Below are 19,050 nucleotides of genomic sequence, written 5' to 3'. Positions count from 1 at the left end.
CTGGTTCTCTTAGACGGTCTGGTAACCAAGCATTCCCTTTGTATTTCCAAACCTCACCATAATAGGGAGTTCACTTTATCTTCCAGAATACCTGTCTCGGGGTCTTCTTCTCACCCATCCCTCTAAGTCTGCTAACTGCCCATGTTTGGATCCTCTGCTCAGCTGCTCCTCTAGGTGGAGCCTGTCGGGGCTCCTCTACTCAGTTGCTCCCCTCAAATATGACATACAAGGACACAAGCATTTCCACAGCAACATTCTATCTGGTTGATTACATCACTCACATTGATCATATTGCACAAGCTGAAAACTGGAAATATTTATCTTACTTTATCTCACATTGTTTAATGATGTGCTGGGAAAACAGGTTCAAACTGGTCAATTGGACTCAAATGTAGCACATGGCATAACTCAAGGCTACCTCATAGATGACAATTATTCCCTTGCTAAGCTGACAACAATTAAATTTAGTTCATCAAAATTAGAAAGAGTCAGCATTAGAAATCAGAAATTCTAGGTCACAAAAGAAACATTGGTTGTCTATATAGGTCTGATAGTCCAAAGAATAGAATATATCACTTGAAGCCATACAATGACAATTCGAGTCAGAGTTGTGCAGCATGAAAATAGACTCTTCGGTCGGACTAGTCCATGCCGACCAGATATCCCAACCCAATCTAGTCCCACCTGCAAGCACCCGGCCCATATCCCTCCAAACCCTTCCTAAATCATATACCCATCCAGATGCCTTTTAAATGTTGCAATTGTATCAGCCTCCACCACTTCATCTGGCAGCTTATTCCATACACGCACCACTCTCTGCGTGAAAAAATTGCCCCTCAGGTCTCTTTTATATCTTTCCCCTCTCACTCTAAACCTATGCCCTCTAGTTCTGTCCACTACACCTCCAATTTTGGTGTCATTTACAAACTTACTGACTATACCTCTTATTCTCACATCCAAATCAATTATGTTAATGATGAAAAGTAGTGGACCCAATGCCAATCCTTGTGGCACTCCACTGGTCACAGGCCTCCAGTCTGGACAATTCAGATCATTTCAACCAGAACTTTATGCACATCAACTTATGTCTCAAACAAAGATGGTCAAGTCCAAATTAAAATATTACTCACAGCACCAAATTAACATTTCACAGTCACAGAACAGCAGAAAACATTTTCTAACCAGTTATGTACTTCTGACATGTATTCACTGTTACGTTGATAAATAAATAGCCAATTTGTATAGAACATAGAACATAGAACATAGAACAATACAGCACAGAACAGGCCCTTCGGCCCACGATGTTGTGCCGAACTTCTAACCTAGATTAAGCACCCATCCATGTACCTATCCAAATGCCGCTTAAAGGTCGCCAATGATTCTGACTCTACCACTCCCACAGGCAGCGCATTCCATGCCCCCACCACTCTCTGGGTAAAGAACCCACCCCTGACATCTCCCCTGTACCTTCCACCCTTCACCTTAAATTTATGTCCCCTTGTAACACTCTGTTGTACCCGGGGAAAAAGTTTCTTACTGTCTACTCTATCTATTCCTCTGATCATCTTATAAACCTCTATCAAGTCACCCCTCATCCTTCGCCTTTCCAACGAGAAAAGGCCGAGAACTCTCAACCTATCCTCGTACGACCTACTCTCCATTCCAGGCAACATCCTGGTAAATCTTCTCTGCACCCTCTCCAAAGCTTCCACATCTTTCCTAAAGTGAGGCGACCAGAACTGCACACAGTACTCCAACTGTGGCCTAACCAAAGTCCTGTACAGCTGCAACATCACTTCACGACTCTTGAATTCAATCCCTCTGCTAATGAACGATAATACTCCATAGGCCTTCTTACAAACTCTATCCACCTGAGTGGCAACCTTCAAAGATCTATGTACATAGACCCCAAGATCCCTCTGTTCCTCCACCTGACTAACAACCCTACCATTAACCCTGTATTCCGCATTCTTATTTGTTCTTCCAAAATGGACAACCTCACACTTGGCAGGGTTGAACTCCATCTGCCACTCCTCAGCCCAGCTCTGCATCATATCTAAGTCCCTCTGCAGCCGACAACAGCCCTCCTCACTGTCCACAACTCCACCTATCTTCGTATCATCTGCAAATTTACTGACCCACCCTTCGACTCCCTCATCTAAGTCATTAATAAAAATTACAAACAGCAGAGGACCCAGAACTGATCCCTGCGGAACTCCACTTGTAACTGGGCTCCAGGCTGAATATTTACCATCTACCACCACTCTCTGCCTTCGACCGGTTAGCCAGTTTTCTATCCAATTGGCCAAATTTCCCTCTATCCCATGCCTCCTGACTTTCCGCATAAGCCTACCATGGGGAACCTTATCAAATGCCTTACTAAAATCCATGTACACTACATCCACTGCTCTACCCTCATCCACATGCTTGGTCACCTCCTCGAAGAATTCAATAAGACTTCTAAGGCAAGACCTACCCTTCACAAATCCGTGCTGGCTGTCCCTAATCAAGCAGTGTCTTTCCAGATACTCGTAAATCCTATCCCTCAGTACCCTTTCCATTACTTTGCCTACCACAGAAGTAAGACTAACTGGCCTGTAATTCCCGGGGTTATCCCTATTCCCTTTTTTGAACAGGGGCACAACATTCGCTACTCTCCAGTCCCCTGGTACCACCCCCGTTGCCAGTGAAGACGAGAAGATCATTGCCAACGGTACTGCAATTTCCTCTCTTGCTTCCCACATAATCCTAGGATATATCCCGTCAGGCCCGGGGGACTTGTCTATCCTCAAGTTGTTCAAAATGTCCAACACATCTTCCTTCCTAACAGGTATCTCTTCTAGCTTACCAGTCCGTTTCACACTCTCCTCTTCAACAATACTGTCCCTCTCGTTCGTAAATACTGAAGAGAAGTACTTGTTCAAGACCTCTCCTATCTCTTCCGACTCAATACACAGTCTCCCACTACTGTCCTTGATCGGACCTACCCTCGTTCTCGTCATTCTCAGGTTTCTCACATACGCATAGAATGCCTTGGGGTTATCCTTGATCCTATCCACCAAGGATTTTTCATGCCCTCTCTTAGCTCTCCTAATCCCTTTCTTCAGGTCCCTTCTGGCTATCCTGTATCCCTCCACTGCTCTGTCTGAACCCTGTTTCCTCAACCTTATGTAAGCCTCCTTCTTCCTCTTTACTAGACATTCAACCTCCCTCGTCAACCAAGGCTCCCTCACACGACCATTTCTTTCCTGCCTGATCGGTACATACATATCAAGGACACGTCGTATCTGCTCCTTGAAAAAGTTCCACATTTCCACCACATCCTTCCCGGACAGCCTATGCTCCCAACGTATGCTCCTCAAATCCTGTCTTACAGCATAGTAATTTCCCTTCCCCCAATTGTAAAATCTTCCTTGTTGTGCGCACCTATCTCTCTCCATAACCAAGGTGAAAGTCACAGAATTGTGGTCACCATCACCAAAATGTTCACCCACTAACAAGCCCACCACTTGTCCCGGTTCATTACCGAGTACCAAATCCAATATGGCCTCCCCTCTGGTTGGACACTCTACATACGGCGTTAGAAAAGCTTCCTGGACACACTGCACAAACACCGCCCCATCCAATCTACTTGATCTAAAGAGCTTCCAATCAATATTTGGGAAGTTGAAGTCGCCCATGACTACGACCCTGTGTCTTGCATGTTCCCTGAAAGCACAGTAAAACAAATAACCAATATGTTTAGTGATGCTGGCAGATGGGTAAATGTTGGTTAGATACAGAGAACTTCACCTTCCTCTTTGAAAAACTACCATAGGATCTTTCACACCCATCTCAACAGCTAAACCGGGTCTCCATACGTGGCAGAAATGAGTCAGTACCTGAATGATTCATTCACGTTTCATCTCAGGTTGTGCGCTCAAGTCTCAAGTCAGAACGTTTCCACTAATCAAAAATATGTGCTGGTTGGGTTTAGCCAATCAGAAACTAGTTTACTTTTATTCCAACCAACACATTCCAGATATTTGGGAAAAAAATACATTATCTAAATGATTTGCCCCATGAAGGTCTTGCAACTTGAATAGTTCCTGACTGGCTGTTTATTTTAATTCTTACTACAATAGCAAATAAATTACTTTCACTCTTTTTATTTCATTGTTCCCTCTCTTACTGATAGGTGTACAGAACAACCTCGATTATCCAGACAAGACGGGCTGGGAGTATTTTGCTCAGATAACTGATCTAATCGAAAACAAAGGAAGCCACACTGGGACCTTAAGATCTTGTTCGGATAATCCAAAATTCAGATAACTGATGTTTGGATAATCGAGGTTGCTCTGTATAGGGTTTATTTTATCTTATTTTGGACATTACTTGTTACAATCGTGAAAGACAGCCCTAGTCACCAGATTATCCTACAATATAATGACAAGGGTATCCCAACAGCATTGGTGTACGAGTGAACAACAAAATTGATGTCTCAGGAATTATAAAATGGAGAGAAGATGAAGGCTGGCAGGATAGCCCAAATAACAGATAAAATACAAATAGCCTAAATCAAAGTGGTATCATCGGATCTTATTAACAAAGGTCTACTCCACCATGGAAACCAGGATTTAACTTGTTCATCAATAAAGAGTCCTCCCACATCGGTTTTTCTCTAGCAAAAATGAAGACCTGCAACCAGTGTTGGTTGGGACAATATAAGCCTTTTATGATTTTTCTTCGGAACAGTTCAGTTTGATTATCCTTTTTTTTTAAACTTTGTGGGCGATTTCAGCTAGACTGGGGACATATTGTGAGAAGTGTGACAGGAAACTTGGGAAATTAATGGAGAATCATGGGTTTGGGATGAGGAATTAGAAAAAGGAGGAAGAGGAGGTAGTCGCCAGAGTTTTTGCACGTGACTGCAACTGGGTTTTCGCCCTTATTGGCCAAGTTGTTATTCTGTTTTTTCATTGTCTCCCTATGACATTACCTGGCTGTAATGAGATACCAACTGCATAGTTATGCTGTTAGGCCATTGTGAGAATGGCACAGTTTTGAAGGAGCACTTGGAGCTTCCCTATCAATTTTTAATGTTTGTTTTTCTACATCGATAGACGTTGGAGTGGAAGCAAGGCTATTCAGCCCATCAAGTCCACTATGCCATTTAATCATGGCTGAAGGGCCTTCTAATTCCACTTACCCGCACTCTTCCCATAGCCCTTAATTCCTTGCGAGATCAAGAATTTATCCATCTCAGCCTTGAAGACACCCAACGTCCCAGCCTCCACTGCACTCCGTGGCAATGAATTCCACCACTCTCTGGCTGAAGAAATGTCTCCTCATTTCCATTATAAATTGACCCCCTCTAATTTTAAGGCTGTGCCCATGGGTTCTAGTCTCCCCGCCTAACAGAAACAACTTCCCAGCGTCCAACCCTTTCTAAGCCCTGCATTATCTTGTAAGTTTCTATTAGATTTCCCCTCAACCTTCTAAACTCTAATGAATACAATCCCAGGATCCTCAGCTGATCATCATATGTTCGGCCTACCATTCCAGGGATCATCCATGTGAATCCCCACTGGACACGTTCCAGTGCCAGTATGTCCTTCCTGAGGTGTGGGGCCTAAAGTTGGGCACGGTATTCTAAATGGGGCCTAACTAGAGCTTTATAAAGTCTCAAAAGCACGTTGCTGCTTTTATATTCCACCCTCTTGAGATAAATGACAACATTACCTTTGTTTTCTTAATCACGGACTCAACCTGCAAATCAACCTTTAGAAAATCCTGGACTAGCACTCCCAGATTCGTTTGTACTTTGGCTTTATGAGTTTTCTCACTGTTTATAAAAATAGTCCATGTGTGTATTCTTTTTTCCAAAGTGCAAGACCTTGCACCTGCTCACGTTGAATTTCATCAGCTATTTTCTGGACCACTCTCCTCAACTGTCTAAATCTTTCCGCAGCCTCCCTGCTTCCTCAATATTATCCACCTGTCCACCTCACTTCGTATCATCGGCGAACTTCGCCAGAATGCCCCGAGTACCTTCGTCCAAATATTTATATATAAAGTGAACAGCTATGGCCCCAACACTGAACCCTGTGGGACCCCACTTGTCACCAGCTGCCATTCCAAAAAAAGAACCTTTTATCCCAACTCTCTACCTCTGTCAGACAGCCAATCCCCAATGCAAACCAGCAGCTCACCTCAAACACCATGGGCCCTCACCTTATTCAGCAGCCTCCCATGAGGCACCTTTTGGAAGTCTAGACTGATGAGGGGTTCAATCAGTTTCACTAAGTTAAAAGGTTACATTTTAATACGACAAGAGATGTACAAACACAATCAGGCTCTGCATTATCAGTAAGATAGCATCAGGCTTGGTGAAATTTAAATTTTAAACGCAGAGTAAACTGTAGCAATATAGCAATTGCAACACGTAATGACATAATATTCCGTACAAAGCTGGGAGGTATCTGCATCTCAGTAAAGTTGGTTTTTACACTTCACGGTGGTAAGACCGCATACGTGAAAATTGTGGTCCTGTTTGCTGAGTGTCCTCTCAATTTATTGGCTTGTGGAATAACATTGTATGATAAAAAAAGCATATCATAATGAAAATCATAAAATTTGATCTTGCTGAAGCTTCACAAAAGCACTTTTCAACAGAGGTTAATAGGTCAGCAGTTAGCAGCAGGAACCCTGATCTCATTTTCCCCAGTTCCAATTCGGGGCAATTGTCTGAACCCTTGCAGTAGCCAGTGGTACAATTTGCACCTGAACTGGAAGATTTAAACTCCTACTCCAGAGGCTCTACTACAAAAATCTAGGCTGACACTCTGATTCAAGACTGAGGGAGTGCTGCCTTTCAACAAGATGTTAAAATCAACTAGGTAAAAACAACGAGTGTAGATGCTGGAAACTGGATTCTGGAGTAGAGCGATGCTGGAAAAGCACAGCAGTTCAGGCAGCATCCGAGGAGCAGGACTGGCCCATCTTCTCAGATGGAGGGAGACGATCAGTGCTTTGGCCAATATTTATCCCCCAATAGGTATTAATGCCAAGTAAAACAGATGATCACACTACTGTGGATTCTTTTACTGGCTGTTGTGCTTCCTATGAATAACATTGTATGCCAACCTTGTGTAATGCTGCAGCTAAGGCTCGATATACTGGCAGATGTTCATATAACTTGTGTAAATGTCACAATCTGTAATCACTATGCCTCAGGATTTTATGTAGACATTAAACCTACTGCTGTGCTATTAAGAGAGTGTGGTCTTCTGTAACCAAATATAAATACTGTGGACACAAGAGGAGGAAAAGAAACTTCAGAATTAGCAGCCACATTTCAGAATACTCAGCTTCATAACTCCTCCAAAAACTCAATGGTCTGATGTAGCAAACGCTATATGAGCCAGGCAGGCCAGACTCAGATGGCCCCAGGCATATCCACAAATTTTGGGTAAGTTGGACCAAAAACAATGAGATATTTCACTTCTTGAAAAATGGGTTCAGACTGAACTTTTCTGCAAGTCCAAATCAAATGCTACAGACCATAAGCATAGGAGCAGAAATGTGGCTGTTCAGTCCATTGAGTCTGCTCTGCCATTCAATCATGGCTGGTAAGTTTCTCAGCCTCATTCTCCTGCTATAAGACCATAAGACATAGCAGCAGAAATTAAACGTAGGTACACAGGCTCTGGACAGTCTAGAATGAGCATAGGCCTACAGTACAAAAGCATGGCAATTCAGCTGCAATTGGCTTGGCAATTTCTCTCAGATGCAGGATATACACCAATAGTTATGCAAAATAAAAAACTTTACTTATTAGACAGCAGGAGATGGGGCTCATGATGCAGCTGGATTAGTTTAATCTGATCCAGGTGTGCACTACCTGATAATGGCATATGGTACACATAACCTCAGTTTGTTATAAAACAAAGTGAGTAAACATCACTTTAACACAATACCAACCACCTGAACATATGTACACAAACCCTACCTGCAATTAACCATCACAATTACCATTTGTGAAAAATCATCACCTTTGCACAAAGCCCTCCCGCAATTAACCCATACACAAAACCCATTTGTGAAAAACTTGCTTTCACGCAAACCCAACCTGCAATAAACCATCGCCTTTGTACAAACCCAACCCTTCCAAAGTGCCTGGGTCCACCGAAATGACTCTGAGCTTCCAGTTGCCTGCCATTTCAACACACCGCAGTGTTCCAATGCTAACATTTCTGGCAAGGCCAGTGCTTCAGTGCAAGGTCAAAAAACATCATTTTCCACCTTAGTAACCTGCAGCCTCTAGGACTCAATATTGAGATCAAAGTTTAGGGAGCCTGATTCCACCCTTCCGTACTTTTAATCCAACTCGCACCCAGTACTATTGCAACATGGGTTGCTTTTAGCACGATTTGGAGATATCGATGTTGGACTGGGGTGTACAAAGTTAAAAATCACACAACACCAGGTTATAGTCCAACAGGTTTATTTGGAAGCACTAGCTTTCGGAGCGCTGCTCCTTCATCAGGTGGTTGTGGAGTATAAGACTGCAAGACACAGAGTTTATAGCAAAAGTTTACAGCGTGATGTAACTGAAATTATATATTGATAAAAGACTTGGATTGTTTAAGTCTCTCATCTGTTAGACTGACCATGTTGGTTTCAGTTCTTTCATATGTAAATCGCAAAACATTTTTAAAAGTTACATACTCGAGTGATAAGGTATCGAAGGTGCGACTGCCCTGTGTGAGACTGTCTATGCCACAATGGTCAAACTAATTCTAATCTTAAAAGCGGATTTACAGAATCTTACATGGATTCATGCAGTTTTTGAGAAAATAAAATGTAATCCTGCAAGTACAAATTCACCCCATAAACTCATAAGTGTATGTGCGCATGTGTGTGTCCACGCGCACGTGTTGGGGGGAGTTAGGAGTGTCTGTGACAGTGTATGTATGTGTGCGAGTGTGAGTGTAAAGAGTTATAAGTCTGTGAGAGGGTGTGTGTGAGAGTGTGTGAGAGAGCGTATGAGAGAGGGTCTGCGTGAGTGTGTGTGTGTCTGTCAGTGTATAGTGCAATGGGGTCACCTTTAGTGTGACATGAACCCAAGGTCCCGGTTGAGACCCTCCCTATGGGTACCGAACGTAGCAATCAGCCTCTGCTCGGCCACTTTTCGCTGTTGCCTGTTCCGAAGTCCGCCTTGTAGGACAGTCACCCGAAGGTCCAAGGTCGAATGTCGTGGACCGCTGAATTGTTCTCCGACTGGGAGGGAACACTCCTGTCTGTTGATTGTTGTGCGGTGCCCATTCATCCGTTGCTGTAGTCTCCGCTTGATGTCACCAATGTACCATGCCTCAGGGCATCCTTGCCTACAGCATATGAAATAGACAACGTTGGCTGAGTCGCATGAGTACCTGTCATGTACGTGGTGGGAGGTGTCCCCACGCGTAATGGTGGTATCCACATCGACAATCTGACATGGCTTGCAGCATCTACCGTGACAAGGTTGTACGGTATTGTCCTGAAAGCCGGGCAGTTCACTACGAACAATCTGTTTGATGTTTGGTAGTTGTCCACACACATGTACACATACAAGTTTCTGGGGTGAATTTGTACTTGTAGAATTACATCTTATTTTGCTCAAAATTGCATGAATCCATGTAGGATTCTGTAAATCCGTTTTTAAGATTAGAATCAGTCTGACCATTGTGGCACAGACAGTCTCACACATCCTTCGATGCATTATCTGGGCCGACATGACACCAATTGTTATAGTTCACTTGAGAATGTAACTTTTAAAAAAAATAGTTTTGCAATTTACATATGAAAAAACTAAAACCAACATGGTCATTCTAAAAGATGAGAGACTTGACAAACAATCCAGGTCCTTTTCAATATATAATTTCAATTACATCATGCTGTAAACTTTTGTTATAAATTCTGTGTCTTACAACCTTGTACTCCACAACCACCTGAAGGAGCAGTGCTTTGAAAGCTAGTGCTTCCAAATAAACCTGTTGGACTATAACCTGGTGTTGCGTGATTTTTAACTTTGCTTTCAGCACAGTCACCCATTTTTATGTAATCGTAGGCCCATGATCAATTATGAGTTCCATTCAACAAGGCCAACCCCATTTTCTCATTCTTTACTCTTACTATCATTTACTCAGCTTCTGTTCATAAATACCAGCTTTTCCTAGCTACTAATAGTTCTGATGAAGTCACTGGACTTGGAAAAAAATTTAACTCTACTTCCCCCTCCCGCCTTCCCCACAAATACTGCCTGAATTGGTGAGTTTCGCCAGCAATTTCTATTTTGGCTGCAATAAACCATTACCTTTACATAGTTGTTGATCCTGAGCAATACTTACACGGCACTGATAAGGCAGCTCCCCTGTGTGGGTCCATGTATGCCTCTTCAGCTCTGACAAGCGATAAAATGCCTGCAGACAGAACTTGCACTGGAACTTTTTAATCCCACTGTGAATCAAAATGGAAAGAAAGGTATGGCAGCAATCCCACATTCTTGCCACAATCATTTATAAATTTAAAAAATTACACCAAAGCAACAGGAACAAGAGTATGCCATTTCACTATCTGAATGTGTTTGTCTATTCCTTTAGAACAAAACTGGTTAACATACTCCTCAAAGCTGACAAATATCCATTATTCTGTTAATATTGAACACTAATTGATCCAGAATCCATTGCACAGTGGGAGTGATTTCTGTCATGCTTTCTTGAAATAGTGCTTCTTGACTTTACTTCTAATGGTGTTTGTCCAGTTTTAAGATGTGACCCCTTGTTCTTGATTTCCCCCACATAAGGAGATAGTTATTTCATTTCCAGCATTTTTAAAAAATCTGTATACTTTTATAGATGTCAATCAGATCACCCCTCAACTTTCTAAGCTCAAAGGAATAACAGCCCAACTTTATGAAACCGGACCTCAAAATGCAATAATTTAAGTATTAGTTGTGGCTAAACAGTAGAAATCTCATTCTTGAGTAAGTCGTCTGGGAATTCAGGTCTCATGCCCAATGCTCAAATACAAAATCTCAGCTGATATTTCAGTGCAATATAGAGAGAGTTCGTCACTTTTGGAGATGCCTTTTTTTTAAAAATAAGACATTATACTGAGGCCCTGGCTGCCGTTCTGGGTGGATATGAATGATCCCAAAGAAAGGATCTCTTTCTCACAGACCTGGTCAATATTTGTCCCTCAAACAATATCGTTGGAATAGGTTATCTGGCCATTTATTACAGCATTTTTGTGGAATTTTGCTGTACATATTTCCACAACAGTAACTATACTTCAAAAGCATTATGAGACGTTAGCAGTATCTTTCACAACCTTTGTAAGTTTAGTTTCCCTTACATTTTCTTGGATGTTGCTGGTACAACTCATCAACTGCCCACCATCTAGGAACCCCAGTTCTTTTTACTGTACCTGCAGAAAATCTTGTGGCTCTTGTAGTGTTTTACAGCCTGACCGCAGAATTCACACAGCTGCACCAGGGGTGGTTTTCCCTTTGATGCTTCCATATGCTTCACACGGATGTGCTGGGTTAGATCATCTGAAATATATTTTTAACTCCTGTTTAATGAAGTATCACCATTTAGATTTCAGTGCATTTCCAGTGCTGAATACACAGGAACTTCAAAAATCAAATCATATTTTTACAAGTTCTGTGCACAATATCAAACATCTCACAGTCACTGAAGTCTGTTACAATATTGGTCAAAGATACTAACCATCTTCCAGTAGCTCACTCATGTGGCCACTTTTTCCAAATGATCTCTCACATCGGTATGCTATTAGACCAGGAAAAGCATTGTAACAGAAGGTCTATATAAATATCCCCACAGGAGATTTTATTTTTAATTAACGATTGTTGGAATAAGAGTGTCACTAACCAACCCAAAATTTACTTCCTACCGTCAGTGGTACAATTAGATATTGCTCCTAATCATCATTTGAGGCTTCGTTCAATTTAACTACATTTTTAGCAGAAATCCATACAAAAAATGATCTATCAATTGTCATTTGTGGAGTTAAATTCCAAACTTCTGTCACACTTTACATATTGAAATATTTCCAAACTTCACTTCTGAAAGGTCAAGATCTTTTTTTTAAACTTAATTTGCCTTGTCTTAGACTTCCCAAACAGTGGAACCAGTTCCTTTCTGACTGCCTCATCAGTTCCCCTTAATAATTTGGAAACTTCAATCAAAATTATACCTTAAACATCTAAATTCCAGGAAATACAACAAGAGCTTGTCTAATCTCTCATGATTTAACCTTTGGAGTCACAGCATCACTTTGGTAAATCTATGACAAACTCCTTCCATGCCTAATACATCGTTCCCAAGGTACAGTGTCCAGAACTAGACATAGGATGAGTCCTGAAGCAGGAGCAGACTATTCAGCGGCTTGAGCCTGCAAAACCATTCTAGATTATTGCTGATAATCTGCCTCAATGGCATATTCCTGAACTATTCCCCATATCTCAATGTCATTAGTATCTTGAATCTATCAACCTCTATCCTGAACATATTCAATAATTGTGCTCCTGCAGCCCTTTGGTTAAAACATTCCAAAGATTGCGTGTCATCTCAGTTCAAAATGGCTTACTCTTACCCTAATTTCCTCATTCAAACTCCCTCCTCCAAACAAAGGAATCATCCTTTCTGCATATACCCTGTCTAGCCCTTTACAAATTATGAATTATTTATGAATTTTTATTAAATAACCTGTTAAGCAAACACTAGAGAGTACAATCTTCTCAATCTCTCTTCAGAGGACAGTCCAACCATCCTAGGAATTACACTGGTGAATCTCTTAAATTCCCTCTATGGAAGACATCCTCAGGTAATGGAATCAAAACTGTACATCATACATCAGATATTTTACAAATGAAGCAAGAAAGTTTTACTCCTGTACTCAAATCTTCTTGCATAAACAGGCCAACATACCAATTGGCTTTCTAATTATTTGCTTCACTGCACATTTGCTTTCAGTGATTCACGAACAAGGATACAGGTCATTTTGGAGATTAACAGTTCCAAACTTTAATCATTTACAAAATACTCTGCACTCCAACCCTCCTTCCAAAATGGATAATTCCACACACACATTTCATCTGACATGTTCTTGTCCACTCAGCCAGTCCAGTTCCCATTGAAGTCTCTTTACATCATCGCCATAATGCTCATTCCCATTAAGTTTTGTGTCATTTGCAAACATGGAAATATGACATTTGGTCACCACATCCAAATCATGATATGATTGAAAAACAGCTGGGACCCCAAGCACTGATCCTTTTTTCACTTTATACCTTAACGATCTAGATGAAGGAACTGAGGGCATTCTGGCTACGTTTGCAGACCATGCAAAGACAAATAGAAGGACAGGTAGCGTTGAGAAGGCAGGGAGGCTGCAGAAGGATTTGGACAGTTAGGAGAGTGGGCAAAGTAGTGCAGATGGAGTACCACATTGGAAAGTGTGAGGTAATGCACTTTGGTAGCAAGAATAGAGGCATGGACTATTTTCTAAATAGGGAGTAAATTCAGAAGTCTGAAGAGCAAAGAGACTTGGGAGATCTAGTCCAGGATTCTCTCAAGGTAACCTTGCGGGTTGAATCAGTAGTTAGGAAGGCAAATGCAATGATGGTATTTATTTTGAGAGGACTTGATATGAAAGCAGGAATGTATTTCTGAGGCTCGATAAGGCTCTGGTCAGACCAGTTTTGGAGTATTGTGTGCAGTTTTAGGCCTCATGTCTGAGGAAGAATGTATTGGCCCTAGGGCGCATTCAGAGAAGGCTCCCGAGAACAGTCCCAGAAATGAAAAGCTTAACATGTAAGGAATGTTTGAGGACTCTGAGTTTATACTCGGCAAAATTTAGAAGGATGAGGGGGGAATTGAATTGAAACATACAGAATACTGAATGAGCTGGACAGAGAAGATGTTTCCATTGGTAGGAGAGACGAGGACCCAAGGGCCTAGCCTTAAAGGGAAGACCTTTTAGAAACAGAGATAAGGAGAAACTTCTTCAGCCACAGAAGGCTGTGGAGACCAGGTCATTAAGTATATTTAAGATTAGATTGATTCCTTTCATATTCAAGAATACATCTAAAGTTATGGGGAGAAAGCAGGAGAATGGGGTTGAGAAATTTATCAGCCATGATTGAATGGCAGAGCAGTCTCGATGGGCTGTTTGACCTAATTTCTGTTCCTCTGTCTTATTGTTTTATAGTATCCCACTAATAATACCAGTGATTTGTTTATTCCTACTTTGTTTTTGTTCTATTGACCAATCTTCCATCCATGCCAGTAATTATCCCAATTTTTTGTTTATATAGCACTAGTGAGCAGCATTCTTGGAAGCTTTCTCAAAATCCAAGTATGCCACATTCCATCAGTTTCCCCTTATCTACTGTTAAAAACATCCTCAAGAAACTCTAACATGTCTATCAAACATTACTGCTCCTTTATAAAACTATACTGACCCTGCAAGTCCTTCAGATGTGATCTAACAAGACCTTTATAAGCTTTAACATGACGTCTACACTCACCCATTTTGTCTGAGTCCTCTTAAAATCCACCACTTAATTGCCTTTCTTCTTACATGGATGCCCAAATCTCTTTGGAGCTCCACTGTTTCTAACATGTCACCATTTAGAAAGTCAAGAGTGTGGTGCTGGAAAAGCACAGCAGGTCAGGCAGCATCCAAGGAGCAGGAGAATCGACGTTTCAGACATAAGCCCTTCATCAGGCTTATGCCCAAAATGTTGACTCTCCTGCTCCTCGGATGCTGCCTGACCTGCTGTGCTTTTCCAGCACCACACTCTCAACTCTGATCTCCAGCATCTGCAGTCCTCACTTTCTCCCACCATTTAGAAGGTACCTAATTCTATTCTTTTAAACTCCTTTTGCTACAGTTTTGCATATTTACTTAATCTATTAATTTTGTTTTGTAAATCCATTGGATTTTAGAATCCTACTGAAGGCATGAGTCCTGAATTGCACACACAACCTCATAAAATGTCATAGATTTCAGAAAGATTTTATCAAACTCTGCTCAGTCTTTTTTAACCATTGACGTTAACAAAAAGGAAATGAGGCACAGTGAATGACAGGCAGTCTATCCATTACATAGAATTTCGCTCCTAAATTATTTGGATGGATTTTCACCATAGTGATGTACTAAGTTATTGAATAAAATGGTAAGTTCACCAGATGATTACAAAACCCATTCACCTAAAAACATTTTAACCATACTTACTTTTCACTTTATATGCTTTGTCACACAGGCTACACTGATGGGGCCTGGCATCCCCATGGTATGCCACATGGTCGCGGAGCTTTTCCATGGACTTGAGTTGTTTCCCACACTGGTCACACTGATATGATTTCTTGCTGTGGTGGGTTTTCTGGTGTTGACTAAGCTGACAACTGGAAAAACAATGTCTTTCAATCATCCATTTTGTTAACTTCTAGAATATCTTCCAAACAAAAAAACTGCAGGTGCTCAGGGTACCAAACAATCTGAATGCTTTAATGAGTGTGCAAAATCAATTGCTTGCGAATAAATTAACTGATTTGTGCATGAAAGGAAGGAGTAGGGAAGATAATGGCATAACATTTGGTGTCAAAATTGACAAGCTGACTGGTCAAGCTTCCTATGCTTGGCATCTGGTACAAGGAAGGAGAGCAGTGCCATCAAACTTGGTGTCTGCCTTTGCCCAAGTGTTTCTTGAACAAGTGATCTATCAGGATAGCAGAGGCTATGAGAAATATACATCCTATGATATAAGGGCTTGATGATTCAAGTTTCCCAATTTACTTTCCATTTCTTTCTCTCCCAGAAAAGGTAATGTGCACCAATATTTCTCCATTCTTCCATATATTTATTTTGTTTTTACTCAAAGTTAACTGTTCATAAATATTAAAATTAATCAATCTACATTTGTCATTGAATTATTTTATCTGTTTACACCTATCAAGTTCACTAATGCCTTTTAGGGAAGGAAACTGCCATCCTTACCTGATCTGCACATGTGATTCCTGACCCACAGCAATGTTACTGAGTCTTAAAAACCCTCTGGGAGCCAGCAGTGCTCTCATCCCATGAATGGATTTTAAAAAAACACTTAATAGCACATTGCCCGCATTGGCTTGCAACAATACAGCAAATTTAACATAGAAATACACAGGTCAGCAGTATTGATTGTGATGGGGCAAGCGGGGAAGGATTTAGTGCAAGTTAGAATATGGGAAGCAGAGTACTGAATGAGCAAAGGTTTGCACAAGGTGAAAATTTGGAGATTGACAAAACAGAGCATTGGAATAAAATGTTCTTTTGCTGGTCATGTTCACGTCGACTCACTGGAAGAATAATTTAGTTAATCCTGCATGCCCACCCTTTTCATCTGTCCATGGATAGCATCTTCAGATGCTCATCCAATAGTCAAGTCAGAAGATGGAACAGACATTGATGTGGTTTTCAAAGGCAGGGTCCTAGCTGGATGATGGCACAGAGATGAAAGTAAATAATCTCTTTGATGGAAAGAATAAGGTGTTAGAAGCTTAGCTGGAGCTACAACAGGACATTGAGATTTCAAACAGTCTGATTCAGCTTGAGATAGTGGCCAGGGCTGCCGGTGTTGGCTTTGGTATTTCCACCACTTAGCTGGAGGTTACTGCAGCTTTTCCAAGAATCAGGTCAGATAAGCAGATTTGAGAACACAGACAGTGAAGTGATTGAGAGAAGTGGTGGTGAAATAGAATTTGATGTTATCAACATACATATGGAATCGTATAATCTTAAGTTACAATGAGATAGGATATTAGATATGGATAAGGAGAGGTAAACCCAGGATGACAGTGCAGGTAAGGGAACAGAAGCCATTGCTGGAGAACCTCTGTTAAACAAGTGAAAGACAACCTAATCAAGTTGAACAATAAAAGAAAGCTATTGGAGAATGATGAAGCTAACTGTGTAAAAACCACAAAGAAACTATGAGGCAATGTAAAGTAGTACTTTTATATGGATCTCATCCATAACTTTGTTTAGGGCCATTTTAGTGCTACAAGGTGGATGCAAACCTAACTGGAAGAATTCAAACTGAAGTTGTAGGAGAAACACATTGCTGCACTTGTGTGTTTGTATGTGCATGCACATAACCCTGGGCCAATACTCCATTCTTCTTTTCTATAAGCAACACAGGGTTGACTAAGGATAGCACCAAAACCCAGAAAAGAATTAAACAGGAAAATGAGGATACACTAAAAGAACTAAAGACATCACCACAATAACGGTACTGATTATGATACTGAACCAACATTCAGAGAACATGAGTTCAGATCCCATTGTAGACATCAGTCGGAGAAGCTAAATTTTGTTACTTGTTTCAAAAATCTGAAACTGTAAAAGTGACGCATAACATGTCATACTGTTATGAAAATCCAAATATTTCACTGATATCCTTTTGGGAAGGAAACCTGGCATCCTCAGCTAGGTTGTTCTGCATGCGACTCCATCCCCACACCAACATCATAGATAATTAAGAATCATTTAAAACATTATTCAGTTGGAACAAACGGTTTCAAGGTAATGGTCCACCATTTTCCTGGCAAAAAATACCAGTACTAACCACATTCTAGCATGTATTAAAAAAAATACTAACTGGCTGCACAACAAAATTCTCCTTACTTGATGAACTGAGATAACCCAGAGTTCTGTAGAAGCAGTAACTCACCTGTAACTGAACAATTTCTCACACATGTCACACCTGAACAACTCCTCACCAGCAGAAACCTGATGGGAGCGGTAGAGTGTATACGGCAGCAGCTTCTTACAACCTTCACATCTCAGTTGTTTCCTTTCCAGAATGTCATCTCCATCTCCTGAAAGGTTCTTGGTTATTAATATAGAATCTTTCTGTGGTTTCCCCTTTGATCGTTTTGGCCTCCCACAATGTGTCAGTAGCGAAGATTCCATATTCAAAGATGGCAAAACACTGGTGCTATTTTTGACACTATCATGTATACCACTCTTTGAGTCTCTCTCCCCCACAGCAATATTTAGTATTTCAGGTCCAGCCTCTCTCTGGGATCCACTTAAGCTCACTTTTGTCCACTGACATGGAACCTTACAATTTTCTGATTTGGCAATAATATCTTGATTCCCTTCTCTCCCATTCACACGAGTTAGGCTGGTCTTTAGACATCTGGGTTTTCTGCTAGAAACAATTGTTCTAGCTAATCTGGCAGTCTGCAATCGAGTTTTGATTTCAGCCAAGCATGGTCTGTGAACCTTTTTGTTAACAATTGATTCATTGTTCAATTCAGTCTTGCAAGATGGACTTGCCGCCCGCACAGAATTATCTTCCTTCACTCTCTTAAGGAGTTCTAGGTCTTCCACTTCTTGGTTTCTTACAAGAACATTCCTTAATTTACAGATCTCTTTGTCTAATATTTGGCCATTACCATTAATTCCACTATTCTCCACGTGAAGCTTTACTGGTACACAAACATTCAAACTCTGAGCAGCTGAAAGGAAGTCATTCATGTGACAACCTGGGACCTTAGACGTATAAAAATATTCTAACAAATGGCTAAAACCCTCCAGACTCACTGTATCTAGCACAACTGTGCATTCCTGGTTATTCTTGCTCAGGGTTGTATAGAAATAGCTGCTGCATGCAGACAAGATGTTTTTATGAGCATGAAAAGTCTTTCCCTCCACAACAACTGCAATATCACAAAATAAACCTATAGTTCGCTGTTCGTAAAGTTTCTGAAGAATTGCTTGACAGTGATTGTAACATTCCTTAATATAGGAAGGACTTTCCATTTTCCCAAAAGATTTGGTAGATTTGCACTTGTATTAAGACTCAAAAGGAGAAAGCAATAGCAGACCAAGTCAAACACCACAAATGCTTAGGTGCAAAGGCTGAAATAATCCATGATCTAAATGTTTCCAGTTCTTCTGAAAAAGCTGCTTGTTCTCAATGTGTTTCCTGTAAAAACAACCATTAATTTATAA

The 19,050-nt window shown here is 41.0% G+C and overlaps 1 protein-coding gene across 3 annotated transcripts in view; it reads right to left on the bottom strand.

Moving 5' to 3' along the window:
* The window catches only part of LOC140491432 (uncharacterized), a 33,307-nt gene that overhangs the window by 13,351 nt on the left and 906 nt on the right, over nt 1-19,050 (bottom strand). For all 3 annotated transcript variants that reach the window (XR_011963311.1, XM_072589599.1, XM_072589613.1), the window contains exons 2-5: nt 17,762-19,024; nt 15,286-15,455; nt 11,449-11,575; nt 10,371-10,479 (exon numbers count right to left, since the gene is read on the bottom strand). Coding sequence is in view for 2 of the 3 variants with exons in the window: in XM_072589599.1 (XP_072445700.1) it covers nt 10,371-10,479; nt 11,449-11,575; nt 15,286-15,455; nt 17,762-18,858 (1,503 nt within the window). In the remaining variant the exon portion in view is untranslated. The remainder of the gene's footprint in view (nt 1-10,370; nt 10,480-11,448; nt 11,576-15,285; nt 15,456-17,761; nt 19,025-19,050) is intronic.

This window comes from Chiloscyllium punctatum, chromosome 2 (assembly GCF_047496795.1).
Source record: "Chiloscyllium punctatum isolate Juve2018m chromosome 2, sChiPun1.3, whole genome shotgun sequence".
Classification (NCBI taxonomy): Eukaryota; Metazoa; Chordata; class Chondrichthyes; order Orectolobiformes; family Hemiscylliidae; genus Chiloscyllium; species Chiloscyllium punctatum.
This window is presented reverse-complemented; position numbering and strand designations above follow the sequence as displayed.